Source organism: Hirundo rustica, chromosome W, assembly GCF_015227805.2.
Source record: "Hirundo rustica isolate bHirRus1 chromosome W, bHirRus1.pri.v3, whole genome shotgun sequence".
Taxonomy (NCBI): Eukaryota; Metazoa; Chordata; class Aves; order Passeriformes; family Hirundinidae; genus Hirundo; species Hirundo rustica.
The window spans coordinates 21,490,671-21,509,165 of record NC_053487.1 but is presented as its reverse complement, the minus strand read 5'-3'; the positions used below and the strand labels follow the sequence as shown (position 1 = coordinate 21,509,165).

The 18,495-nt window shown below is 44.9% G+C and overlaps 2 protein-coding genes across 3 annotated transcripts in view; both read left to right on the top strand.

The window, feature by feature from the left end:
* LOC120764911 (protein patched homolog 1-like) overlaps positions 1 to 18,495 on the top strand; it is a 148,496-nt gene that overhangs the window by 78,792 nt on the left and 51,209 nt on the right. The window contains exons 3-7 of one of the 2 annotated variants that reach the window (XM_040089044.2): positions 9,945 to 10,134; positions 10,992 to 11,061; positions 11,171 to 11,262; positions 16,823 to 17,021; positions 18,373 to 18,494. In XM_040089044.2, coding sequence (XP_039944978.1) covers positions 9,945 to 10,134; positions 10,992 to 11,061; positions 11,171 to 11,262; positions 16,823 to 17,021; positions 18,373 to 18,494 — 673 coding nt within the window. Of the gene's footprint in view, positions 1 to 9,944; positions 10,135 to 10,991; positions 11,062 to 11,170; positions 11,267 to 16,822; positions 17,022 to 18,372; position 18,495 lie in introns of those variants that run through there. The other variant, XM_040089047.2, reaches the window with a different exon arrangement.
* On the top strand, positions 3,591 to 5,660 carry LOC120764912 (uncharacterized). The gene is made up of 2 exons (XM_040089048.1): positions 3,591 to 5,032; positions 5,231 to 5,660. Exons 1-2 carry the CDS (start codon positions 4,240 to 4,242, stop codon positions 5,395 to 5,397), a joined length of 960 nt encoding a protein of 319 aa, XP_039944982.1. The 5' UTR covers positions 3,591 to 4,239; the 3' UTR covers positions 5,398 to 5,660.

Genomic DNA, 18,495 nt, shown 5'->3' with positions numbered 1-18,495 from the left:
CATTAGTGGGATGTGCTTTTTAGGTGGTCACCGACAGCAACTGGTATACTGAATGCCTTAATCCACCCTATAGTTGTGTTGCTTATTTTGGTCAGCATAAGTTTAGTGTTAATACTTGTTTAGAATTAGAAGATGCTACGATAGTGGCAGCTTTAACATCACTATCAAAGGCATATGGCTTAGTTCTTGAGAGACACTAGCTGTACGGCTTAAATAGATGAAGAATATACTGAGTAAAAGAATTTACTCATTTCAAAGAAGTGGGGAATGAGACATTAATTTTAAAGAATTAAGGATTTTTAGGAAAGTTAAGATAATAAGTTGCTGAATTAGCTGAAGTAGATAGGTAATCTTTGTTCGCAGTTAACAGGAGCCGGATCTTAGATAAGCTATCCTGGATTTAGTAACTCATTGCTTGTCAGCTTTATGTTTATGTAGCTGTGCTTTGTTGGAGTCCAGGGCATTCCTTTGGTTGCCCTGGAGGGTCAGGGACCTGGGCAGGGGTGTCTGGGACCCCAGCCCAGAGCTCAGAGAGACACTGGCTTTGATTTCAGTCCATGGGAAAAACTTCCTACACTGAGAGAAGGTTTACATGCCACAAGAATGTGAGAAATAGTAGTTTAGCTTATCACAGGGTGAGAAAATAATAGTTTTAGGTTCCTAGCATTGAAGTGAATGGGGACAAGATGGAGAATCTGGGGCGTTGTCTCCTTCTCCTTCTCCTTCTTCTTCCCTCACTCCATTGCTGCATTGACGTGGCACAAAGTAGTTAGTGAGGATTGGGTCAAAGTAAAGATGACCTTTTTAGTAATAGTGATAGACATTGGTAAGAAATAGTAAACAAGAAATACGTAGTAATTAGTATAAAAGATAAGGACAGCCCAGCTCGGGGGGAGACGTGAGGAATCCATGCAGCTGCGAACATCTTGTCGGACTCCGAGAAAATTGTAAGATAAGAAACAATAAACAAAGTATGCAACCTTGAGAAATCTAAACCTGAGAACTCCGTCTCTTCCTTCGGCTCGGCTCGGAGCTGTGCAGGGGAGCAAGGACCCTGAAACCACCTCAATGTTGGGGTAAGCCCCCGACAAATGGCATCCCTGAGTGCGCAGAAATTTCTGGCATCCCTGAGAGTGGACAGAAACATCTGCCGTCCCTGACAGTGCAGAAACACCTGGCATTCCTGACTGGCACTCCTGAAAAGGAACGCTGAGAAGTGTCGCAGCAACCTCTGCAGAAACATCAAAAAGCTCCCAGAACATCAAACAGCCAAGCCAACAACTCCGGAGAAGAAACACCTGTCTGGCCACAGCACCAGCTCACTCCAGTTCGTTCCAGACGACGGCTTTCCACTGGGCCCAGGAACCCGTCACCCTGATATCTGCTGGACGGAGATCGGGACACCTCTGAAACGAATCGGGCCACACCTGGGGAAAGTTTCACTTTGGTAAGACCTGTGAAATTCAGAACACACCGCGCGATGGGGGGAACTAGTTCCAAAGAGAGAACAATAATATTAGAAAATTTAAAAGAATTGATATCCAAATATAATGCAGCGCTGAAAGATAAAGAGCTCGAAGCCCTGATGTTATGGGTCAAATGTAATTATTAGCAATGTGAGACCCAGTCTCTTTTTGAGCCAGGCTTTTGGCAAGAAGTAAACAGAAATCTTTATGATAAGGCCACACGAAAGCAGAAAATACCCGCAAAGCTTTTATCAGCGGGAAGAATTATGTTAGAAGTTATAACAGAATATAATAGACAGAGCTGCAGAGTTGGACAGCAGCCAAGCAAACAGAAGGAGTTTGGCACACAGCCAGGACACAGAGCTATGCCAACTCCGAGGACGGTACCTCCCCCAAGGGAATGGGAAGGGGGAGGGGAAATAACACAGGTATTTCAAGGTCCAACAAAAACCTCGTCAGAAACCACAAAATTAGTGCCAGGAAAACCCAAACTTTTAATACATCCAAGGGAACAGGAGGAATTTGACATGCTTTTCTTTGAAGCAGTCCCAGAACAAACCCCTCATTTGTATAGGGAGGGGGAGGGGAGAATGAGTCCACCAAGGAGTCCATTTACTCCTCCGGGGTCACCGCGGCCATGTTCTCCTCAGTCGCCGTTGCTCCTTTCCCTTCCCGTGGAAAAACCGGGTGCGGGGGAAGCAAGCGGGGGGGGGGAAGAGGCGGGTCAGGCGCCGTTGGAGCAGCGGGGGGGCGAGGCTGCGCGGGGGATGGAAGCCGCGCGAGGGACCGAATCTAACCTATCGCGTCGAGGTGCGGCGGGACGCGACAGGGCGCGATCGCGGAGTGCGTCGGGAGATATAGACGCGGGTCGCGATGAGGAGGAGGCCGCGGGCAGAGCAGGGGGGATGAGAACAGAGCAGGCAGATCGGCGCGCGCTGATGACGCAAGCTACGGGAAGCGAAACAGCTCAAAATATCGCGTCGCGGAGAGCCGGGAGGGACGCGCTGAGAGCGGAAGTGTCGAGCCGAGAACTACAAACCCCAGAAGGCTCAGCGGCCGGTTCAGGCGCATGCGCGACAAGGGCAGGTAGAAGCCCAGGGCGCGTTTCTATTCGGGGGGAGTCTGATTCCGATGACGAAGATGACGGGGCGGACCTTGAACGCCAAACACGACGGGGTATCCCGTCGGATTCCGCGGGGCCAGGACTGGCAGGGGCGGGATGGGCGGTGACGGGGCGTGGCCGAGGCGGGGAGAGTCTCGAAGGCACCACCCCCAGGCAGCAGGGGCTGCGGAGCCCGACTCCGCCCACAAGCAGCTATGACCTTGAGTCGCCGGCGTGCCGTGATTCAGGGACAGCTGCCGAGGTGTTACGGACGGGCGCGCGTCCAAAAATTTCTCAGATTTTACAGGCTTTTCCAGAACTTAAAAGATACTTGAGAACTCTGAGCCCACAGAGGACAGCTGCCAGCGTGCCGTCATCACCGAGGGGCGGGGCAGAGAGGCAGCGAGCACGGAGATCATCAGTTGCATCCACCAAAGGATCGGTATGGGAGGATGTGCCCACATTGCATCGTTTTTTTCCAATTTCATACAAAAAATCAACTTCTTCAGAACAGCGATTCAGGCAGAAGCCGAGAGAACCTTTGCCAATGGTGAAGGATGATGATGTTATTGATGAGGACCACGAGATGTCAATCACAGATGAAGATATAATCAGAATCACAGCATCAGAAGGGATTCCTGCCAGGAGAGTAAAGGCACTTGAGTTTACACGACAAGCTTCGTCATTTTTGTTATCTGAGGACTTTATGAACAAATTTTTTCGAAGGTTCACTGAAACAGCATTTCGCCATGATCCCACGTCTTCTTTCTCTCAGATTTTTCTTCCAGGGAAGGAAGTTTCAGAAAAATTTGAGGATGCTCAGCAAGCTCTGATTCCTGTTCAGCGAGTGAAAGAAAAAGAGAAAGAAAAAGAAACAGAAAAAGAAACAAAACCCGAGGAAGTGAAGCCTCCAAAACAAGTGGGTCCTGAGAAAGAAGAAGCAGCAGAGAAAGCAAAAACAAAGGAAACAATTTCTGAGGCAGGCACCGCATGGGCCTCTGCCAAACCAGAATTTAGTCCAACAGACTGGACAGACATAAAGAAATTTGCATTGAAAGGGGATACACTTTCAATGGATCCAAAAGGCATAGCTATGCCAGTGACATATGATGCACATGATGCAAACCCAAAATGGGAGAGATTGGATCGTGAAGTCGTCAGGGATCTGATGAAAGCCGTTCGTGATAATGGATTGGGGTCTCCATACTTCAAACAACTTTTGAAAGGGACATTTAATATTTATGATTTAACACCATTTGACCTCCGATCTCTTGCAACCATGATCCTAAGCGACTCACAATTAATTCTCTGGGAAGCAAAATGGAGAAAAATTTTAAATGATTACAGAATCAAATACCAAGGTGGGGCAAATGCAGGCTTCACAGTGGCACAATTGGCCGGTGATCCACCACTTGACAGTGCAGCTCGTCAAGCCAGCTTTCTTCCTCGAGATGTTCTGACACACATCAAAGATGCAGCCAGAAAGGCAATGGTGCAGATTCCACCAGCAGGAGTCACAGAAAGTCTTTTTACAGATGTAAAGCAAGGTCCTTCAGAACCCTTCGCTTCATTCATCGATCGTCTCACACAAGCAGTGGACAGGCAAGTCATTGATGAGGGAGTGAAGTCACATTTGATCCGGTGTCTTCCATTTGCAAATGCCAATCCAGAATGCAAGCGAGTCATCAGTGCAATGCCAGGCCAACCCACCATGGCAGAAATTCTAGAGGCATGCAGCAAGGTGGGGACACCACAGCACGTTGCAACAATTTTAGGAGATCAAGTGGAAAAAGCTGTCAAAGAAGCATTTGCAAATTTTCAACAAAGACAGTGTTACAAGTGTGGCAAACCAGGGCATTTCAAGAAGGACTGCCCACAAATTACAAACAATGCAGACTCATCAGATCATTGTTTGGCATGCGGGAGAAGGAAACGTCGTCCTGCAAGAAACAATGCAAGTGGAGGAACTCAGTCGGGAAACTCCAGGAGGAGCGCGGATTGTCAACGCGCGACGACACAAGTGATGGCGATGACTCAAGAGCAAGCTCCGCAAGGGGGACAATCATCGGGGAACAGCATTCTGACACCCTCAGCAGGACAATTTGTAGGATCCCCAGCGATCCAGAGTTATTACCACCCGGGGCGCAATGCGATTTGGCAACTTCCAAAGTGATATGTTTTTTGGATGACAATTATGCAGTGATACCCACTGGTGTCACTGGATCCTCGTGGAAGAGGCAGGACTTTCTAATTATAGGTAAGGACAGAAGCAGTGTTTTGGGACTTGTTATTTACCCTTCTGTCATTTCAGCAGATCGCAATGATGAGTTGACAGTTTTAGCGAAGCCTCATCAGCCACCATTGATCATTCCCCCGAACACCTCAATTGCCAGGGCAATTGCATTGCCACCCCATGCTGCAGAACAAGTCTTGCCAGTGCTCCGGGAACAAGATCCTCCTTCAGGTGAGCACATGGAGGTTCATGCCTCCTGGGTGAAACACATAGGCCGAGACAGACCAATTCTCGTCTGTGAATTGACCCAGGGGGACAAAACAATCGCAGTCAAAGGGATGCTTGACACGGGGACGGACGTCACGGTAATTTCGTATCTTTTTTGGCCCAAGAGTTGGAATTTAATTGCTCCCTTGAGTCCTCTTTCAGGCATAGGGGGGAACACCTTGTGTCTGCAGAGTGAAGATGCGATTGTTGTCTCGGGGCCAGGAGGTAAGACTGCAATCATTCACCCATTTGTTGTGCAAAGACCCATCACAGTATGGGGAAGGGACATTTTAGTGCAATGGGGCGTGAGGTTGGAAGTGGATTTTTAGTGGGGGTCACTGTGGCACTCACCACTTTGAAACTGACCTGGAAAACAGACAATCCTGTCTGGGTGGATCAGTGGCCCCTTGAGAGGAAAAAATTGAGTGCTCTCAAAAACTTGGTCAGGGAACAATTGGAAAAGGGACACATTGTACCGACAAACAGTCCCTGAAATTCCCCAGTTTTTGTCGTTCGCAAGAAAGCCCCTGGCTCATGGAGATTGCTTCATGATCTCAGAAAAATCAATGAGGTCATTGAGGAAATTGGACCACTTCAGCTGGGGCTTCCATCTCTCTCAATGATTCCGAGAGATTGGCCGCTGGTGATCATTGATCTCAAAGATTGTTTTTTCAGCATCCCACTTCATCCAGATGATGCTCCTCGATTTGCCTTTTCCATCCCAAGCATCAACAGGGAGGAGCCTCTGCAGAGATACCATTGGGTTGTTCTTCCTCAAGGTCTCAAGAACTCTCCGACCATCTGCCAATGGTTTGTTGCACGGGCACTGTGTCCAGCTCGAGAGAAACATCCAGGAGCAAAAATCATTCATTACATGGATGATCTGCTCATTGCTGCCCCGACACAACAGGAATTGCAGAGGGCTCGTGACTGTGTGATCACAGAGGTGCAAAATGCAGGTTTGGAAATTTCCACTTCAAAAATCCAGGAAATTGCACCTTGGAAATACCTAGGATGGAAAATCACTGAACAAACAGTGAAACCACAGAAAATTGAAATTAGAACAGAAGTTAACAACTTACAGGATTTGCAACAACTTTTGGGAGAGGTCAACTGGATGAGATCCATCTTGGGGATCGCAAATGATGAAGTTGCGCCATTGTTCAATCTTTTGAAAGGGGACAGTAACATCAAATCCCACAGGAGCCTCACTCCTGAGGCTCGGGAAGCCCTTGAGAAAATTGCTGGAGCCCTCCAGCAGAGACAGGCACATCGTTTTGTAACATCTTTACCTTTCTTTCTTGCAGTGTTGGGGGAAAAAATACAGTTATATGGGTTGATTTTTCAGTGGGATTCATTACAAAAAGACCCATTGTTGATTTTGGAGTGGATTTTTTTATCTTACAGGTCTCCGAGGACGATCCTCTCAAGTCTGGAAATGATAGCTCAGATCATCATCAAAGCTAGGACCAGGCTGCAAACAATGGCAGGCAAAGACTTTAAAACAATTTACCTGCCTTTGAAAAAAGATTATTTTGATTGGGCATTGCAGAAATCAGAGGACTTGCAGATTGCATTGTTAGATTACCCAGGTGTTTGTACTATTCATTTCCCAAGCCACAAGCTGTTGAAAGCAAAATTAACTTTCAGAGAAAAGCCAAAAATAAGTGAGGTGCCATTGGATGCAATAACAGTATTTACCGATGGCTCTGGAAAAACTCACAAATCAGTAAGTACATGGCAGGATGACATCACAGAGGTCAAGCAATCATTGAAAGGACACATCAAACATTAAAATCCCTTTTGGACAGACAAAAAAGAGGAGAAGCAGACGCAACACCATACATGCGCTTGAATAAAGCCTTGTATGTGTTGAATTTTCTAAATTGCTCTTTTGCAGAGCCAACTCCACCAATCATCAGGCATTTTTCAAACAGCACGAGAGCAAAACTGAAGGAAAATCCTTTGGTTTTGGTCAGAAACCCAGAAACAGGACAAATTGAAGGGCCATTCAAATTAATAACTTGGGGCAAGGGATATGCTTGTGTCTCCACAGCAGTTGGACCAAAGTGGCTGGCGGCGAGGCACGTGAAACTGTACCGAGTCCAGACGCAAGCAGAGACAGACCCCAAGACCAGAGGAAGAGAAGTGGGCACGCAGACGTGAGCCGGTGTCAAGACAGCAGACATCCTTTCGTTCTACGTGCAAAAGAGACTTTGGGACTTGTTTTCTTGGGGGCTTGGGTGGTGTTGCATTTCTAGGGATTCCCAGGGAAAAGAGGGCATTGAAAATGAAAGAACTATCCTTGTGCCTCATTCTCTCCTTGGTTGCCTTGAGCAATGCGGCAGTTTTGCCTGTGGCTCAACCAAAAGAGAATGTTTGGGAGACTCTAGCCAATGCATCAGGTTTGGACACCATCTGCCTGACTCACTCAAGACCAGGGAAACCTTTTTCAACTTGTTTAGTGCGGTTGCCAGTGAGCAAATGGCCGATTCCAGAAAACATCCCTCCAAAGATTTCAAAATCCATTGTAGATCCAGTGGGCCAATGGGATGTTTGGACGAAATTCCTTCCTGCGGCTCCTTTTGAACCTCAGGAACTGGAAATTTTTGGATCGGTCCAAATGCAATTCTGTGTGAAATTTGGCCTTTCTGGAGTGACAAAAAATAGAACTGTAGATGTCACCCCAAACCTCAGTTTTTACAGAAATTCATCATCTTGGTGTAATTACACTAAGATGCTGAAGAAACCATCCAATCATGTTCCAGCTCAGTTGCCGAGGGGAAATTTTTTCATTTGTGGGGACAAAATTTGGCTCGCAATTCCTGCAAATGCCACAGGTGGTCCTTGCAGCATTGGAATGCTTTCATTGCTAACACCCGACATGACATTGATGAGAAAACTAAAACAGAGAGGGAAAAGATCGGTTCAAATGTATGATCCAAATTGTGATGATGATGTTCACACATGGAGCAAGGCTCAGAGAATTGCAGTTGCAATTTTTTCACCACAGGCAGCGTCAGGAGCAGCCTTGACACAATTGGATCACGTGGGTTGTTGGTTGAGCAAACATGCCCGAGCTGTCTCTCTTGCACTGAGTGACATGTTGTTAGACATTGATAGTGTAAGACGAGCAAGCCTCCAAAACAGGGCAGCGATCGATTATCTTTTGCTGACCCACGGGCATGGGTGTGAGGAATTTGAGGGAATGTGCTGCATGAATTTGTCGGATCATTCCAAATCCATTCATGAAAACATCAGACAATTGAAGGAGAGTGTCAACAAACTGGGAGAGGTAACTGGGTCATGGATGGATGGTTTGTTCAATTTGTTTGACCTTTCACCATTGTGGAAGGAAATTTTGAAGATAGTTATATATATTTTAGTAGGGCTTGTAATCCTTCTCATGATTTTGCCGTGTTTGTTTCTATGTATACGGCGAGCCATGGACAAGGTGGCCAAGAAGGTGTTTTTGGTTCAAACAGGAGGGGGAGATGTTGGAGTCCAGGGCATTCCTTTGGTTGCCCTGGAGGGTCAGGGACCTGGGCAGGGGTGTCTGGGACCCCAGCCCAGAGCTCAGAGAGACACTGGCTTTGATTTCAGTCCATGGGAAAAACTTCCTACACTGAGAGAAGGTTTACATGCCACAAGAATGTGAGAAATAGTAGTTTAGCTTATCACAGAATGAGAAAATAATAGTTTTAGGTTCCTAGCATTGAAGTGAATGGGGACAAGATGGAGAATCTGGGGCATTGTCTCCTTCTCCTTCTCCTTCTCCTTCTTCTTCCCTCACTCCATTGCTGCATTGACGTGGCACAAAGTAGTTAGTGAGGATTGGGTCAAAGTAAAGATGACCTTTTTAGTAATAGTGATAGACATTGGTAAGAAATAGTAAACAAGAAATACGTAGTAATTAGTATAAAAGATAAGGACAGCCCAGCTCGGGGGGAGACGTGAGGAATCCATGCAGCTGCGAACATCTTGTCGGACTCCGAGAAAATTGTAAGATAAGAAACAATAAACGAAGTATGCAACCTTGAGAAATCTAAACCTGAGAACTCCGTCTCTTCCTTCGGCTCGGCTCGGAGCTGTGCAGGGGAGCAAGGACCCTGAAACCACCTCAATGTTGGGGTAAGCCCCCGACAGTGCTCGTAATGAGAAACAAAATGTAGCAAATAGGACATAAGATAGCTGCAGATTTCCTGCTTAAAGGACCCATTGAACACAGGAAACTGTAAGTTCTACCAAGGATTCATTTGTCACAAATGCATTGAAAAGGTAGAAAGGTAAGGACGAGGAAGATTCATCTTACTTCCTCATTTTTGGTGACCCCCTCCTCAGAATAGACCCCTGACTCATTTTAAGAAACAAAGTACTCATGCTTAATAGCCTTTTTGCCAATTAGCATATGAAGCGAGGAATGGGAGGTGACAAGGGTATGAATATGCATTTGTGTTTTGGGTATTCAACACTTTTGTAAATAAAAGGCTTTGTAATTACCTGTGAACTTCGCCGTTCGTATTAGGGAGCTATCCCGAGTGCTGCCCGGCTGTAATAAATATATGCTTTCTAACTTTAAACTGTTAGAGAGTTTTTGTCCATCACAGTTGGGTATCGATACTAGATCAATACCCATATTTCTTTAATAAGTCAAGGCTCCAATTTGCACATCAGTATTTTAGTGCAGTAGGGACAATGCTATATTCTAAATGGGGAATATGTTTTTTGTTTCACTGTTGCTAAAATAAATTTGGTATTAGATTTAGAGCTATGCTGTAATCAGTTTGAGGTAGAATATTCCATGCACTTGGTAAAGATTTTCTGACCAGTGCTTATCCTGTGAATCCAGAATAAGCTCTTAATATTTATCCATCAGTTGGTGGACGAGTGAGTCAGGAATTAAATTATACACGGCAGAAGATTGGAGAAGAAGCCATGTTTACCCCTCAGCTCATGATTCAGACTCCACATGAAGATGGTGCCATTGTACTAACAATAGAAGCACTCAGACAGCACCTTGACTCTGCACTTCAGGCCAGCAGAGTAGATGTTTACCTGTACAACAGGTAAGGAGAAAAGTAAAACTTTTCTTGATCATCTGTAAACATTAGAAAGTGGACAGGTATTTCCTTGCATATATTTTTAATGGATAGCACTTCAGAACCTTTCCATTAGAACTGTTTTGATTTGAATGTCAATAATTACCAATGCTTCAAATTGTGTCATGATAGCAGTGACCAGTTGACTTTTTAACAAATAAAATTATGTAAGAGGTATTGGATGAGATTCTAAAAATTTACCCTTATAAGCAGTGCTACAGTGTATAGCATTTTTCTTGGTAAAGGAGTGATAACTGTGGTCTTAAAAATGAGACTTTATTGATGGGATTTCTAGCAATGAAAAGCCTTCCAATAGTTTGAGCTTAAAGAGAAAATGAAAATGGAAGAGAAATGCCAGTGGGTAGAATTGCTGGGCTATTAAATAACATAGTAATAGCAACATAATAACAATCTAATGATTTATTTTTTCCTACCTGCATGAGGCAGAGCTAGTCTGAGCCTGAAGCTGACTTCTTTCTTGTGTCACCAAGTGCTATCTTAATTCAGAAGTGGGCTCACAGAAAGCCACATTTCTGTCCCTTTTAGTTGTGTCAACTAGCTTACTAATCCAAAAATAGCTCCATTATTTTAATGACTTTTACAGAGACTGGTATAAATTGAATAAATATTTCTAGTTATATCTACAAAAAGAAAGACCTGTATTTTGTAAAGTTGTGGTATACCTACACTGAGTAAAATTTCTTTCTCAGTGATTTACTACTTGAGGCCACCATGTCTATATAAGTTCCAATTTTAATGTATGTTACATTTTAAAAATAGCTTTTCAGTTATTGTTAAAGAAAAAACCTTGTTCTTTATTACAGAAAATGGAAATTGGAACACTTATGTTATAAATCAGGAGAACTCATCACAGAAGCAGGGTACATGGACCAGGTAGGCATAACAGGCATTTGATTATAAGCAATTTATATTTTCATGATTCAGCTTGTGTTGTTTATATTGTAGTGTAATTGTGGGTTTTTTCCTTTTCTGACCTTGGCAGATCGTAGAATATCTTTATCCTTGTTTAATCATCACTCCTTTGGACTGCTTCTGGGAGGGAGCAAAGCTACAGTCAGGAACTGCCTATCTATTGTAAGCATGCTGTTTTTATAGCTTTCCAGTTCATGGTTTTAATAGTAAAATGATGCATGATTTTGAGTTGTATCGTAATGCTTATTCAGTTTCTAGTTTAACCAAAAAATAATAATTAAAAATAATTTTATTTGGTTTGTGTGGCCAGGTTTTGGTAGCAGGGGGATTACAGGGGTGGCTTCTGTGAGAAGCTGCCAGAAGATTCCTCCATGTCCAGCAGAGCCAATCCCTGGTGGCTCCAAGATGGATGTGCCGCTGGTCAAGGCTGGACCAATTAGAAAGGGTGGTAATGCCTCTGTGATAACGTATTTAAGAAGAAGAAAAAAACAGTTCTTGCATAGTGGTAATTGTGGCCAGAGTAGAGCAAGGTGAGAATATACAAAAGGAACAACCCTGCAGACACCAAGATCAGTGGAGGAGGAGGGGCAGGATGTGCTCCAGGCACCAGAGCTGAGATTCCCCTGCAGCCCGTGGTAAAGACCGTGGTGAAGCAGCTCTGCCCCTGCAGTCCATGGAGGAACACAGGGATGCAGAGATCCATCTGCAGACTCTGGAGGAGCCCACATTGGAGCAGGTGGATGCCTAAGAGGAGGCTGTGCCCCTGTGGGAAGCCCACGCTGGAGCAGGGTCTTAGCAGGAACCTGCAGACCCATATACAGAGGAGCCCACACTGCAGCAGGTTTCCTGGTAGGATTTTTGACCCCATGGGAGACCAACACTGAAGCCTGAAGGACTGACCCCGTGGAAGAGTGACCCATGTTGCAGCAGTTCGTGGAGAACTGTTGCCTGTGGGATGGACTCATGCTGGAGACTTTTGTGGAGAATTGTCTCCCGTGGGAGAAACCTCACAGTGGAGCAGGGGAATGACTTCTCTCTCTGAGCAGTGGCAGCAGCAATGTGTGATAAACTGACTGTAACCCCTGTTCCCTGTCTCCCTGCGCCACTGGGGGGGGGGGGGGGGGAGGAGGAGGTAGAGCTGGGAAGGAGAGAGGGGTGGAGGGAAGGTCTTATTTTACTTCTCATTATACTGCTCTGATTTTATTGTTAATAAATTCAATTCATACCTCTAATTCGAGTCTGTTTGGCTTGTGACAGTATTTGGTGAGTGATCTCTTCCAGTCCTTATCTCAACCCATGAACCCTTCATTATATTTTCTCTCCCCTGTCCAGCTGCAGAGGGGAGTGATAGAGAGGCTTTGGTGTGTCTGGCATCTAGCCAAGGTCAACTTGCTATAATAGTAAAATAAATTGTAGTGTCTTTGCAAAAAATATGCATGGATTTTTTTTTTATTGAACAAAAAAGTTTCATTTTTTAAAAGATTATTTGTATGCATCAATTTACATCATGTGTCATTACTTCTCTTGTTTTGCTGGCATGCAAAAGGAAATATAAATTCTGAATTCAAGCTTTTTAAATGTATGCTTTTCTGGAAATAACCTTTTTCTTTCTTTCTTTTTTTTTTTTTTTTTTTTTTTTCCTTCAAACTACTTCTAAGAAAATTTAGGTCTCTTGGGTAAATACTCAAGTCTTCCTAAGGAATAAAACTCAAATCCTTGCTTATGAGATCATTAAAGCGAGCAAATATGTGTGATATTGTATGTCCTGGATCATTCAAAGAGTTAACTGTTAATCTGTGCAGGCGTTTTCTGTTATTTATGCAAGAGTTAATATTTGAGTTGTTTATGTCCTGATTTGCATGTCTCTGGGAAAGCAATTTGCAATGGCTATCTCCTAACATTTAGTGTACAGTTTTAGATGGGGAGATAAGGGGGGTTGGAAGATTTCAAATAAAGAATTAAGCCTGTTTAAGCAAATACACTGTGGTTTGAATTGCAGAATAAGGCAGCCAAAAGCCTTTGTAGTCTGTCAACATCACAAATTCAAAAGTGGAGTGTGGAAGATGTGACAGTGATAGTGATGACAGCCATAGTGGCAGGAAAGCTTGATGGTTGATAGTCAAGCATCCAGGGCATTTGCAGGAGCACAGAATTGTTATAGATGAAAAATGACCAGCTATATTGACTGATTACATTTGGAAGATGATTATTAGACTAGCAAAAAGTAATCTGATACTATGTGAAAGGATTTCTTTCCTGAGCCACCCCCATTTTTTCCCCTTCTCAGAATCACAGAATCACAGATCGTGTAGGTTGGAAGAGACCTTCAAGATCATCGAGTCCAACCCATCTCTAATACCTCAACTAGACCATGACACCAAGTGCCACATCCAGTCTTTTTTTAAACACTTCTAGGGATGGTGACTCCACCACCTCCCCAGGCAAGCCATTCCAGTACTTTATCACTCTTTCAGTGAAAAACTTTTTCCTAATATCCAGCCTATATCTCCCTTGTCGCAGCTTGAGACTGTGTCCTCTTGTTCTGTCTGTTGTTGCCTGAAGAAAGAGACCAACCCCCAGCTGACCACAGCCATCCTTCAGGAAGTTGTAGAGAGTGATAAGGTCACCTCTGAGTCTCCTTTTCTCCAGCCTAAACAACCCCAGTTCCCTCATTCATTCTTCATACAGCTTGTGCTCCAAGCCCCTCACCAGCCTCGTTGCCCTCCTCTGGACGTGCTCAAGCATCTCAACGTCCTTCCTAAACTGAGGGGCCCAGAACTGGACACAATACTCAAGATGTGGCTTCACCAGTGCAGAGTACAGGGGAAGAATGACCTCCCTGCTCCTGCTGGCCACACCATTCCTGATACAGGCCAGGATGCCATTGGCCCTCTTGGCCACCAGGGCACACTGCTGGCTCATGTTCAGCCGGTTGTCGACCAGTACCCCCAGGTCCCTTTCCTCCTGGGCACTGTCCAGCCACACAGTCCCCAGCCTATAACGTTGCAGGGGGTTATTACGGCCAAAGTGCAGGACTCGGCACTTGGACTTATTAAACCTCATCCTATTGGACTCTGCCCATCTGTCCAACTGTTCTAGGTCTTTCTGCAAAGCCCTTCATCCTTCCAACAGGTCGACACATGCTCCCAGCTTAGTGTCATCTGCAAATTTACTAATGAAAGACTCCATGCCTTCATCCATGTTGTCAATAAAAGTATTGAACAGAACTGGCCCCAGCACAGACCCCTGAGGGACACCACTCTTGACTGGCCACCAGCTGGATGCAGCACCGTTCACCACCACTCTCTGGGCCCGGCCATCCAGCCAGTTACTGACCCAGCGAAGAGTGCTCCTGTCCAAGCCACGGGCTGCGAGCTTATTTAGCAGTATGCTGTGGGAGACAGTGTCGAAGGCTTTGCTGAAGTCCAAATAGACAACATCCACAGCCTTCCCTGCATCCACCAGGCTGGTCACCTGGTCATAAAAGGTGATCAGGTTGGTCAAACATGACCTACCCCTCCTAAACCCATGCTGGCTGGGTCTGATACCCTGGCCATCCTGTAAGTTCTGTGTGATGGCATTTAATATAAACTGTTCCATTATTTTGCCAGGTACTGAGGTCAGGCTGACTGGTCTATAATTACCAGGATCCTCCTTTGCACCCTTTTTGTGAATGGGTGTCACATTGTCCAGCTTCCAGTCATCCGGAACCTCACCAGTGAGCCAAGACTGATGGTAGATGATGGAGAGTGGCTTAGCAAGCTCATCTGCCAGCTCTCTCATCACCCTGGGATGGATCCTGTCTGGTCCCATAGATTTATGGATATCCAGGCATTTCAGTAGTTCTCTAACTGCCACCTCTTGGATAATGAGGGGACCATTCTGCTCCCTGACACCATCTACCAGCCCAGGAGGGCAGTTGTCTTGAAGGCAAATCGTCTCCTCACTAAAAACTGAGGCAAAGTAGGCATTAAGCACTTCTGCCTTCTCCTCATCTGCAGATATTAAGTTCCCTCCCTTGTCCAGTAAAGAACAAAGGTTGGTCTTACCCTTCCTTTTAGCATTAATATATTTGTAAAAACATTTTTTATTATCCTTTACAGAAGTTGCCATTCTAAGTTCAAACTGAGCTTTGGCCTCCCTAATTTTTTTCCTACATGCTTTAGCAGCTCCCTTAAATACTTCCTGAGAGACCTGACCCCCCTTCCAAAGCTGATACATCCTCTTTTTATTCCTAAGTTCCTCCAAAACCTCCTTGCTCATCCAGGCTGGACGTTTACCCCGTCGACTTACCTTTCGGCACACAGGGACAGTCTGTTCCTGTGCCCTCAAGATCTCTGTTTTGAGACATGCCCAGCTTTCCTGAACTCCTTTGTTTTTAAGGGCTGCTTCCCAAGGGATGTTCTGAATAAGTCTCCTAAACAGGCCAAAGTCTGCCCTCTGGAAGTCCAATGCAAGGGTTTTACTGGTGCTCCTCCTGACTTCACCAAATATTGAGAACTCTATTATTTCATGATCACTTTGCCCCAAGCGACCTCCAACCACCACATCTCCCACCAGTCCATCTCTATTTGCAAACAGCAGATCTAACATAGTCCCTCCCCTGGTGGGCTCACCTACCAGCTGTGACAAAAAGTTGTCCTCCATACACTCTAAAAATTTCCTGGACTGCCTCTTTTCTGCTGTATTAAGTTCCCAGCAGATGTCTGGTAGGTTGAAGTCACCCACAAGAACAAGGGCTGATGATCCTGAAACATTACCTAGCTGCTTATAGAATAAGTTATCCACCTCTTCTTCCTGATTGGATGGACGATAACAGACTCCCAGCAGGATGTCAGCCTTGTTGGCCTTCCCCTTAATTCTTACCCATAGGCATTCCACTCCATCTTCCTTAGTTTCAATTGCTACAGTATCAAAAGTCTGCTTAATATAAAGGGCCACCCCTCCACCTCTTCTTCCTTGTCTGTCTCTTCTGAAGAGCTTGTAGCCATTGAGTGCAGTGCTCCAGCCATGTGAGTCATCCCACCATGTTTCTGTGATGGCAACTACATTATAGCTCTGATGTTGCACCATGGCCTCCAACTCTTCTTTTTTGTTACCCATGCTGCGTGCATTGGTATACATGCACCTCAGCTGGGCTACTGACTTCGCCCTTAACTCAGCCTTGCAACCCTTGGGCCTGCTTCCAGAGAGCCCAGCTGCATCCCCTTCCCCCTTCAAACCTAGTTTAAAGCCCTCTCAACAAGTTCTGCCAGTTCATTAGCTAAGAATATTTTGCCCTTAACAGAGAGATGTATCCCATTTGGTTCCAGCAGAGCAGGTGCTGTAAAAATTTCTCCATGATCAAAGAATTCAAAATTTTGCTCACCTCCCTCCAAATTCTTTAAAGCAGCAGTTGGCTGCTTTTTTGTTATTTAGGTGCTTGATGGTTTGTTTTACTTGGTTTGCAAATTAACTTATTTTTAACATGGAAATATTCCCTTTTATACAGTAAATCAGTATGTAAGTATTTTTGTTAAAATCACCACAGGGCTACAAGAAAGTATACATAAACAAATATAAATAAAACATGCATTTCATTTTATGCAACAACCTTACCAGAAAGGGTTACAACTTGTAACAGAAAACAACTTCAACATCTGTACAAATACAAATTTAAAAAATATGTTTCAGTACTTATTTTGTCTCTTTTTTTGTCATTTCCCCCTGATTTTTTTAATAGAGGGAAACCTCCTTTGCAGTGGATCAACTTTGACCCCTTAGAATTCTTAGAGGAGATAAAAAAAATAAATTACCAAGTGGAAAGCTGGGAAGAAATGCTGAAAAAAGCAAAGGTTGGTCATGGTTATATGGATCGACCATGTCTGAATCCTGCTGATCCTGATTGCCCAATCACAGCTCCCAACAAAAATTCCACCAAAGTAAGTTTGCTTACCTTTGTGCAAATTTTTTCAAGGGAGGCTCTGTATGTGTGGTGAGAGAAAAGGGTACCATTCCCTTCCAAGTATATATATTTTATGTTATTCAGTGGCTTAATTATTTGGTTTCTATTATATACCATTAGCCCAGGGTAACTAACTTTCCTTCCGCCTCTGATGCACTATTAATCACACATATTTAAAGTGAAATTACAGTTCTCACCTACTGGCTAGGTGTGACAATGTGGACACATTATTTCAGCAGGCAACATGCCTCAGGCAGATACTCTTGGAATACAGCTACTGCTGTACACTGACACTGCAGCAAGGTCTTCTGTGGTGGTGCAGAACTGTTTTATTAGATTTTTGTAAGAAGTTTATGTTATGGTTCGTTTCACTGTATCCCCAATTCTGTATCCCTTTTGTGTTGTCTGTATAATAAGGTATTTTGTGTCAATCATCCCATACTTCACATGACATGTAACATCCCCTCTGCCCCAACCCCCCTCTCTGGGGCAGCTTGTCAATCACTCCCGGGGTCCCTCCCGGATTGTGAAATCTCCGTGAGAGAGCTTCAGGTGATAGGTAGCCTGGGGGAAATTCCTTTGGCTCTGGATTTTAGTGGTCTGAAGCTTGGGGGTGGGCACACCTTGTTACCCCCTGAAATCCCTGATTTGTGGTCTTTTTGTATCCTCCCTGGGACCCTCCCCCGCTTATAGGGGGTGGGAGGGAGGAGCAAACTCTCTCAGCCGCTGGGTTCTCCACCTAGAAGCTCTCAGCCGCTGGGTTCTCCACCTAGAAGCTCTCAGCCGCCAGGTTCTCAGCCTGGAAGCTCTCAGCCGCGGGGCTCTCAGCCGCTGGGTTCTCAGCCTGGAAGCTCTCAGCCGCTCGCCTCGGAGCTTGGAGATCTCTGCTAATAAACATCTTTTAACCTGCTAAGCTGAGAGCCAGCCTTTTCTCTTCTGCTGCTGTTGACTGTCACCTTTGGGTCCAGCTGCCAAGCCGAGAAGCCAAAACGAACTGGAAACTTTGTGTCTGTGTTGACCCGAGCTAGCTGGGGGTCAGCTCCCACCCGGAGCGGGGACACAACCGGACGTAGTCTTCCTTCAAGTAGGGCCAGTTTTGTTGATTCAAATTTATATATCCATTTCTCAGTCACTGTGGCTTTGGTGAAGTTGCTATCTGGTGAACAAGTATCAGGCTAGTTTGTCTACTTCTGTTTGTTGAACACATTTTTCTTTGTAGACTTCCTAGATGATCTTCAATATCTGTTATTTTAGTATACTGGGTATTGATTTAGGATTTGTCTTAAGTTGTGCAACTGGTGAATTGCTTCTTTAAAACTTTTTTCTAGCCTCTTGATGTAGCTCTTGTTTTGAGTGGTGGATACTATGGATTGTCAAGAAAATACATGCATTGGCAGGAAGAATTGATTATAGGTGGTACAGTCAAGAATAGTTCTGGTAAACTTGTCAGG